General features: G+C 40.4%; 1 protein-coding gene across 1 annotated transcript in view; it reads right to left on the reverse strand.

Annotated features, from left to right (window-relative positions):
• Positions 1-10,202, reverse strand: part of Simc1 (SUMO interacting motifs containing 1) — a 68,154-nt gene that overhangs the window by 2,730 nt on the left and 55,222 nt on the right. The window contains exons 8-9 of the mRNA XM_023716495.1: positions 4,944-5,100; positions 4,409-4,493 (exon numbers count right to left, since the gene is read on the reverse strand). Of these exons, the coding sequence (XP_023572263.1) occupies positions 4,409-4,493; positions 4,944-5,100 (242 nt within the window). The remainder of the gene's footprint in view (positions 1-4,408; positions 4,494-4,943; positions 5,101-10,202) is intronic.

Consider the following 10,202-nt stretch of genomic DNA (forward strand, 5'->3'; position numbering starts at 1 on the left):
AATGAAATTTTCAAATTAATATGCTACTTGAAGGTCAGTGGATAGCTCAGTGGAGTAAGTGCCTGCCTGGCAAGTACATGGTCCTGAGTTTGATCCCTGGCAACCAAAAGAAAAAAAAAAGAAAGAAAAGCTACTTGAAAAAATTCAGCTGAGTGGAGGTAGGTAAATTACTACAAATGAAAAGAAATGGAGGGCCTGGTGAGATGGCTCAGTGGTCTAAAGCATCTACTTAGAACAAGCTTAGCAGAACAAGGGAACCGCGGTTCAATCCCCCAGCACCACATGCCAGCCAGCCCCGCCCCCTGGTGGGCTGAGCTGGCCACACACACACACTAAATAAATGTTTAAGAAAAAAAAATGGAAAGAAATATTGAACTAAGTTTGTGGTGGTATTTTTATTGTATTTTAAACTTGCTTCCTCCTACCTCAGCCCCTGGTTCTAGGGATTGATGTTAGGGCCTCTGTAACAAGCTACACCCTCAGCCCTTTTTATTCTTTGAGACAGGGTCTCACTAAGTCACCTAAATTGCCCAAGCCTGGTTTCAATTTGTGATCCTCCTGCCTCAGCCTCCTGGCTGGGATTACAGAGAGCTGGGGTTACAGGTGTGTCCCGCCACTCTTGGCTCTGAAACTGTTGTATATATAAATGATAGATCAAATATGTACAGCTCATGTCGGAAACAAGTGTTCTCAAGAGAGAAGGGAGGCAGATAGAGAATAGGAAGAGAATCTGTGTCACTGTGCAGAGATTGAGGTGTCAATACGAACACATATAAAAACGTAAAATGGTATAATTAGTAGCTCTGTTGTCAGGATCTAGAAGCCAAGACATTCCAGTAGCAGTCAGTACACTCCCAGGTACAACTCGGATCATGGTTTTTAAACACACTCCTCAATTCTCCACTAAAATAAATCAGATTTCTTTTTGAGAGAAAAGGCTATAGGACCTGGCAAGGTAATCACAGGATGAACCCACAACATCTTTTGTGAGAAAGGGAGCATTTAAAGCTGATCCCAGACTCTCTTTTTTTGTTTCTGGCCACCGTGAATTGCTTCCTTCTATGAAACCACTGCCTTGAAGCCAGCCAGTTGTAAACTGCAACCTCTACACACTGAGCCAAATGAACTTTTCCTTTAAAAAAAACAAAACGGGCCAGGGATATGGCTCAGTGGAATAAGCACTTCCTTTGCAAGCTTAAGGGCCGGAGTTCAATCCCCAGTTTTGCCAAAAAAACAAAAATAAAAAAAAAAACCAAAAACTGATCCCAGCACTCTAGGAGGTTAAGGTAGGAAGCCTGGAAGTTCAAATCTAGCCTAGGCGACTTTTTTGAGACCCTCTCAGAAAGTGAAAAGAGCTGGGAAGTAGCTCAGTACAAAGGCCCTGGGTTCAGTCCCCAATACTACAAAAACAAAAGCCGAAGTCCCAAAATTGATGAGGATATGTTAAAAAGAATAGACAGGAGCCAAGCCTCCTGTTGGACACTGATCAGAAAAAATGACAAAAGTGAAATATTTGTAACACACTAGCATTTTAAAGTCCTGAATATATATACTTTAAAAATTTTACAGCTATGTAGGAGTCCTTTTTTCACAAGACCAATTAACTGCAGAATAAATGTATAACTAGAACACTGCCATTTTTCAACATACTATCTATCTATCTATCTATCTATCTATTTATTTATTTATTTTTGCAGAACTGGGGATTGAACTCAGGACCTTGCACTTGCCAGGTAGGCACTTACTCTACTGAGCCATCTGCCCAGCCCTCAACATACTATTTGATTCAAATAAAAATGCAAACATATGCTAAAGCCCCTGAGTGAAAGGCTGAATGGGATAGTCACAATCTCAAAATTTCACCCATGGAAGGAAGACAATGGAGAAGTCTTACACACCCAACCTCCCCCCAAATGATGATGGATTTCTTTTCTTTTTTGTAGTGGATTTCACTAAGTCTGTTTAAACTTGCAGTCTGCCCCAACCTTCTACAGTGTTGGAGTTACAGGGAGGGTACACTGTCATCTATTTGGTAATTTTGTCAAATTTTGACATGATTTTGATCATGAGGAAAAAATTACCCAATTCCAATTGTGGGACATTGTACAAAATTGCTGGCTGGGACTCTTAAAAAATGTCTGTTACGAAGAACAAGTAAAATGCCAGGCACTGGTGGTACATGCCTGTAACCTCAGCACTCCCGGGCTGAGCTGAGAAGATTGTTGCAAATTTAAGGCCATGATGGGCTTGGGCTAGCCTGTCTCAAAAAGCAAACAAATACAGTGGCACACGCCTGTAACCCCAACGCCAGGGAGGCTAAAAATAGGAGGATCACTACGAGTCTGAGCTGTATAGTGAGACCCTGTACCAAAATACATAAACAAAACAACGAAAAGCCAGGATGACTAAGTACAGTGGTTGATACTTGGCTAGAACCTGGCTCAAAACAAAATCAATGACCTGTATAGGATATTACTAGGAGAACATTATTAGATAATATTCTATCAGAAATCATTTTCTTGGGCATGATGAACAGTGAATGGCTTGTAGGAAAATAATCTTAAGAAACAAGCTGAGGAGCTGGGGAGTTAGCTTAGTAGAATAGGCGCTTGCCTGGCAAGTGCAAAGTTGTGTGTTCAATCCCCGGTATCACCAAAAAAAAAGAGAGAAAAAGAAAAGAAACAAGCGAAATCATTTAAGTAGAAATGTGATGTGCCAACTTACTCTAAATTCTCTCAGGTGCCCCCACCTAGAGGAAGGGGTGGAGCTGGGATTTAAACCAGACTTTCTGTCTGATCCAGCACTTAGTTTTTGGAGAGTGTCTTTTTTGAGACAGTTCAGTCTGGCCTTGAGCTCACTTAGTAATCCAGGCTGGCCTCAAACTCAGTGATCCTCCTGCCTCAGCCTCCCAATTATGGGTGTGAACAACCATGGATGGCCAATCCAGTGCTTTCAAAAGCTTCTATCTCCACAATAGCTTTCTTTCTTTCTTTTTTTTTTTCACAATAACTTTCTTTCTTAGTTTCAAGCCTCAAAAGATCTAAGTGTTCTTTTACCTCCATATGGCATTCCTGAGTTAAAATCAACTGTGTACCATGGGCAAGTATGTTTACTTGTATACATTTTTCTTAGTATTTGAGAATAACTTAGAGATGCTGTAAAATTTCATCATAGACTCCTAAGACCCAATTTTACTATCATAATCCAGTATAATTATCAAATGTTATTATCTAAGGTATGTAAATTTTGCCAGCTGTCCCAGTAATGTCATTTTTTGCATATGAGAGCTACTGAGCATTGAGCCCAGGCCTATTACCTGCAAAGGCTTTACTACTGCACTGCCCCACCAGCCCTCTAGTAACAGACCTACTTCTTTTTGCCTAGGAAGCGTCCAGCCTAGGATTGTGTATTGTACTTAGTATTCATATGGTTTAATTTCTTTTTAATCTGGAATAGTATCTCAGTGTTTAAGATGTTGGTACTTTTGAAAAAATATGGTCAGCTGTTTTGTGAAAGGCCACTCAGTCTGGGTTTTTCTGAAGCTTCCTTCTATTAGATCCAGGTCACAAATTTTTGGCAAGGACACTATGTGACACTGTGTCCTTATCCGTCCAGTACATCCAAGGAAAATGTCAGTTTTCTCCTGTGTTAAGGCACCATTTTTCCTTTTGTAATTAGTATTTTACCAGTTCTTCAGTTTTCTCAAGGCCCTCAATAATGTTTGGCTAGGGGCCGGGGGGATGGCTCAGGGGAATATGCGCTTCCCTGGCAAGCACAAGGGCCTGAGTTCAATCCCCGGTTCCACACACACACACACACACAAAAAAAATAATAATAATAATGTTTGGCTACTAAAAATGATTCTCATTTAAACAAGGTATACATGATTAGCTCTGTCTGCATTTGCCTAGGGCTACCTTCTCTAACTCCCACACACTTTCTGTGGTGATCTGAGGATCCCCGAAGAGCTCCTTCCACAGACTTGGGTATCTCACACACTGGGCAAGATGTAGAAGACGTCCAAATCCATGGACTTGCTCTGTATTCTGTCTGCACTGTACTGATGTATGTTTATGACCAACTCAACAAAGATGGTTCAGTGAGAGACCAGGACCAAATGGCAGGGCTAATTGGGTCATTATCTCACATGTGCCGCCACCATGCCGGGCATGATGACTTGTATTTATCTCTACAACCTGATAACTAGGAAGACCACTGCATTATCAGACATTATACAGATATGTTTTATCTTTTTATAGTAGTACTTCTAGCTATGCCATTTCTTCTCTTTTGCTGTGCAACCAAGTAACAATGCTTAAGAGAACAAATTAGAATCCTGCATGACTATTACTCATAACGTGCACGTGAGACCTCTGACATCATAGACTTGGGAGCGAGTGCATCTTACCTCTTAAAACATGCTGGTAACTGGACAGCAGAAACTGCAGATGCTCAATGAGCTCATCCCAAGTCTGCCACTGGGTTTTATCAGACTGCAAAGACAGTAACAGTAGCTGATAATAACTTCCTCAGTGAAAGTTTTCATATAGTTTTTAAGTCATTTTTTACCTAATGCTCAAACAGTTGTGTTTTAAGCTAAAATTCTCATGGGCAGGACTGGGGGGGAAGTGTTCTTAGGCTTAGAACTGAACAAGAAATGGGGCAGGGGATTTAGCTCAGTGGTGCAGTGCTTGCCTGGCAAGGGTGAGGTCCTGATTTTTTTTTTTTTTTTTTCCTTTTTTCTTTTTGGCTGGCTCAGGATGCCTTCAGGGAAGATCTGGCAAGGCTTGAGGATCTGGGGATAGAACCACAGCATCCTGAGCCTGACTGCTTTGTTTAAGCAATCACTTAAAGAGCTGAGCTAATGGGCAGGCCCCCGAGGGTCCCGATTTTGATTCCCGGTACCTCAAAAAATAAAAAGAATTGAACAGGAAACACTGTACCTGGCACTTTAGCAGTGATGTGGAATTATTCAGGAAATAGAGAGCCTGGGCCAGAGACAGGGGCAGGCGGGTGGGTGTTTCACAGCTGTGGAGGAATATGATTTCTAACACTTTGCAGCGCAGCAGGTGGCTTTCCATGGTGGTAAAGAACATCTCTCTGTGGGAAAAGAGTTAACTAGCACAATCACATTTTGAAGGACACAGACACAATTCACCATGAGTTGTCTAACCTTTGTCCCAACTAAAGCTAGCTAAAAGAAGGTATACAGTAGAGGGTTACAGAATCACAGAGCCCATGCACATGATAGAAATGGATCTGTTTATGAATTAACAGTTACTGGGGTGAGGGAAAAAATCTTTGACATTTAAAAAAGACAAGTTTAGGACATGATAAAAAGAACTACATAGTACTATGAGAATATATGTTTCTGAATGCTTATACTAATTACTGAAGAAGGAAAATAAATAAAAGAAGGCATCACTCTTCAAAAAGGTGCTAGTTGAACAGGGGCAAGAGGTGCGTACACAATGGAACTTAAACATACATAGGCCACGTGTGCATGTGTGCGAAGTGCTAGCGCTCCAACTCTATGCAGAAAACATCTGGTGAAAGACTGGAAGAGAGGCACTGATGGCACGGTGTAGGGCAGTGGCGGCGAGCCTATGGCTGCAGTGGGCTGTCTGTATTGTTGAAAGCTGTAAAAGGCTCACCATCACTGGTCTAGGTAGAGCCAAGGCAGAAAGCATTTAAATGGAGAGAAAATGGGCAACATCAGAGAAGAAAACAAAAAGCATACATCCGTGGCACTGTAGCTTCTGAAATTTGAGGGTTCAAGACTCCTCAGTCTCAAACAGACTCTTGCCTTGACCTTGCTACTCTGCAGGGTTTCACAGCAGCGGCAGGCTGAAGCACTTCTGTGACAAACTGGAGACATGCTTTATGATAGGAAATCACTCAGTGTTCTGACAGCAGTGAGCTTTCTAGAAAAGGCTGCGAATCTCAGGTACACAAGGTACGTCTTTGGAGGCTGAAGGTTTCTGGTTTGTCTGGTTGACCTTGTCAGTTCTGTGACCCAAGCACTTCTGGCAGGCAGACAGCTTGGCGAGAGGAAGTGATGGCAACCAGAAGGAACAGGGTGTCTTGCTCAGTCAACAAGCAAAAGAGCCAGACCCAGCTCCAAAGGTTTTTCTCCTACATTGCCTCCCTTTCTGCAGCTTTGTGATATTTGTAAAATAAGGGAATCTTTGTGCTGCTGCATTTATAAAACTGCTAAGTAGGAGGTGTGCCGGACACCTCTAGTCCCAGACTCACCCCCACCGGGGATGGAGCCCTGGGCTGTGCACATTCTAGGCAAGTGCAAGCATGGCTCCAGCCTGAAGCCTTGTTGGAAAAAAGGTACTCAGTTTTTTCTTTTCTGCCTTTCCTTTGTTTTGCCACCAGCCATATGTATTGTGTAAAACAGTTTTCTAAAAACCAGATTGAACACGTTTTAGCCTTTCCTTCTTGTTTTTTTCTTTTTGAACATGGGGCCAAACTCAAGTCTTCACACATGCCAGGCAAGTGCTCTACCACTGAGATACATCCCTACTCCTTTTCAGGCAGAGTCTTGTAAGTTGCCGAGGCTGGCCTCAAACTTGAAATTCCCTTGTTTCAGCCTCCTAAAAAGCTGAGATTACAGGCAGGTACCACCATGCCCAGTTTTGTTTTTTTTTTCATTCAATTTTTTTTTTATTTTGCGGAACTGGGGATTGAACTCAGGTCCTTGCGCTTGCCAGGCCAAGTGCTTATTCCACTGAGCTATCTCTCCGGCCCCTCCATTCAAAAGTTTTAAGAACCTAGAATAGTGCTGAAAATTTGTCTCACTTCTTTAATGTGTTTCTAAATCTATCTCCACATCTTTTCTGAAAAATTTATTTTCATATATAGAATTCTACATTGTTATAATTGAAGTTATTCCACATTTTTTTTTTTCAACAGTCTCTATGTAATTGAGGCTGGGCTGGAGCTCACTATATAGTCTAGGCAGCCTTCAAAATCATGGTAATCTTCCTGCCTCAGCCCCCTAAGTACTAGTAATACAGGCATCTGCCACCATTCCCATCTCCCACATTGTTTTAAAGTGTAATTTTTTTTGTTTTTTGTCTGTCCCACTGAGTGACAGCTGATACTGGTATAGTACCAGGGTAAGGATTCAAACAAGGTTTTCTCTCAGTACCAACTACCAAATCCTAGCCCCATAAATACATAATTTATATGTAACATACATACTTTATACTCTGTATTTGTTTTATTACTCTCACAAGATAATTACTCTCACAAAGCAATTTTTCTGTTTAATAAGTATACTTCAAATTATATTTTCTCTTTCAAATATTATGCTAGGGTCTGCATTTGTCCTGGCTTTATAATCCGCAGTTGGTAAACTCAAAGACCTACACAGGATAAGAAAGTAATGTCAGTGTACTGAATACAATAGGAATTGGATGTAGAATTACCTATACTAACTCAAATTTGACATCTAAAAGTACACATGCTTACTCAAATCCAAATTTCTTATTCCTACAAAGAAAGGCCCTTACCTAGATCTAACCTAGGTAAGGCTTAGGCCTCAAGCACAAATTTGTAAGGAATTGAACAGATTCCTTACAAATCTGTGCTTAAGGCATAATACAGCAGATGGTATTAGACTCACCTTTATCATAGAAGCCATAAAACTAAATATTTGTGGGCCTCGGGAGATAGCTCAGTAGAATAAGTGCTTGCCTGGCAAGGGCAGGGTCCTGAGTTCAATCCCTGGTACCGCAAAAATTAAAAAAAAATCAATACCCAGTTCCACCAAAAAATAAATAAATAAATAAATACTTGAAACTATTTTCAGATGTTGGCAAACATCTGAAAGAACTGTTACTCCTGAGAGATGAGAAGCAAAGGCAGTGGGCTCTACATTTAAGTCAGATTTCTTTCTGAAGATACTTTGTGATTAAGGCAGAGGAAAATGTGGTGCATAAATACAAAACAACGGACTTGCTGTAAAGAAACAGAGGAGTTCAGGACAGCTGAGATGAATGTAATCTGTTTCAGAAATGAGAAGATAATATATCTGTATATACATGCAAATATATATACAAAATCTAGTTGCTACTTGATTTCATATATACATTGATACTTCAGTTGTTGAACTCAATTCCTTACAAATTTGTGCTCAAACACCAACAAGTTCAAGAACTGAACATATTTTCCCCACAATAATGGAATATCAAATAATTTGTACTAAAGTTCAAAAACTATACTTATAAATTCAATTTTTCCCAGACTGTAACAAATTTCACAATGATCTCTTTAACTTTATTCTGGTTCTCACAGTTTTCCTCTTAGCTTTACTGCTGGCATCACTAACTTTCTTTGGGACCATGGTTATGATATTTTACATCAAAGCACAAGAAAAACCCCCCATAGTGACAAGTGTTTTGTTTTTTTTTTTTTTTTGGTGGGACCGGGGATTGAACTCAGGCCCTTGCGCTTGTCAGGCAAGCACTTATTCTACTGAGCCATCTCCCCGGCCCCAGTGAAAAGTGTTTTAATGCACTAACATACCCACTAGATGTTGTCTGGGCGACAGCAGCACTTAGACTGATGTGTCATGCCTCTGTGTCTGCAGTGACTCATTCTTGGCTGGTACAGGGTTTTTCAAGTGAAATTTTCGGTTTGATCATTGAGCAAAGTTATGAACAATCAGATTTTTTTTTTTAAGTTTGTTGCTTTGATTAGTAGAAAATTCAAACTTAGAGCTGTGTGACAACTAAGGTATCACTGTATATATACAAGTAAAATTTTTTCTTTCAACATTAAGGGCATTTATTTATACCTTTGCAAAGTTGTATCAGGTTACCTAGTGACTAATAGCCAGAATTCTCCAGACAGGATGTTTTTCTCGACTGGTAGCTTGACTGCTTTGGGCACCGAGGCTTTGTCCTGCTCTCCCTGTATGATGAATTTCCAGCTTCAGCTGCTCCCAGTATCCCTCCCTTGACTGCTTTGTTGTGTGGATGAAGGGTATTCCATTGCAGTTGGAGAAGCTGTGTTCAGATAACTCTTTAGAAGACCTTTTCATTCCTGATGCCAGTCCAAAGATTTTTAGTACTGTATACAGAAATGTAACCTTATATAGTCCAATAGTCCACAACAGTAGTGAGTTACCAGTACAGATGGCAATTATCAGAAGTTGTTAGTGATTTGAATCTTTTACAGCGAGCACATTATTATGGCATTTTTTACATCTTATGGTTATGATTATAACTTTCTGCTGGATGATTAAGGCCAAGTTAAGATCTGTCTTAATTAATTTTAACTTCTTGCTATCTGTCAATGTCAATTCAGTCTCCTCAGGATTCACCCTGGAACCAAGTTCAGCACCTCTTAGGACTTTTGTAAGTGTCAGCCATCTGGCTGATTAATGGCCATTGCTTGACCAAGTTGCTTTTTGTGAAAGATTGAGATTTTTTTAAGTGAGTCTCCTTAGGCACACTGTACATTGTGGATTACTTTCCTCTGTGGTCCCATAATCTCCTTGATCAGAAAATCAGGGACTCAACTGAGTTACAAGTCATCACTGCAGGAGTTTTCTTATGTTCTGAGTGCTCCTTGATCTCGGAGGGCTAGGGCTAAAATATTGGCTATCTTCTACCACATCTGTTTCCCTAACTTTTGGTTGGCAAACCTCAGTTATTAAGCATCCAGAAGATAAGCTTAATGACATTACCTTGTAATGGAGGCAGTAAACTTAACATTACTATCTCTATCTGTATTTCAAGCACCTTAGACATAAAATGAAACTGTTATTTTCTTTTTTTAATATTTATTTATTTACTTATTGCGTGTGTGGGTGTGTGTGGCCAGCTCAGCCCACCAGGGGGCGGGGCTGGCTGGCATGTGCTGCTGGGGGATTGAACCGCGGTTCCTGTGTTTTTGTTTAGCTTGTACTAAGTAGGTGCTTTAGACCACTGAGCCATCTCACCAGCCCCGAAACTGTTATTTTCTTTTATTTTACTTTTATTATCCTACACAGTCTAGCATTACACAATAGTAGTGGGTTATTCACAGAAGTTGTTGACTTGAGCCTTTCACAGCTCATCATATTAATATGGCTTTACTTTATATACCTTGTTTTTATACTTTTCTGCTGGATGGTTAAGACCAAGATAAAGCAAGACCTATATATATGACAAGAAACGTAACTTTTTATACAAGTAAATTTGAAT

Source organism: Octodon degus, unplaced genomic scaffold (genome assembly GCF_000260255.1).
Source record: "Octodon degus isolate 3935 unplaced genomic scaffold, OctDeg1.0 scaffold00048, whole genome shotgun sequence".
Lineage (NCBI taxonomy): Eukaryota > Metazoa > Chordata > Mammalia > Rodentia > Octodontidae > Octodon > Octodon degus.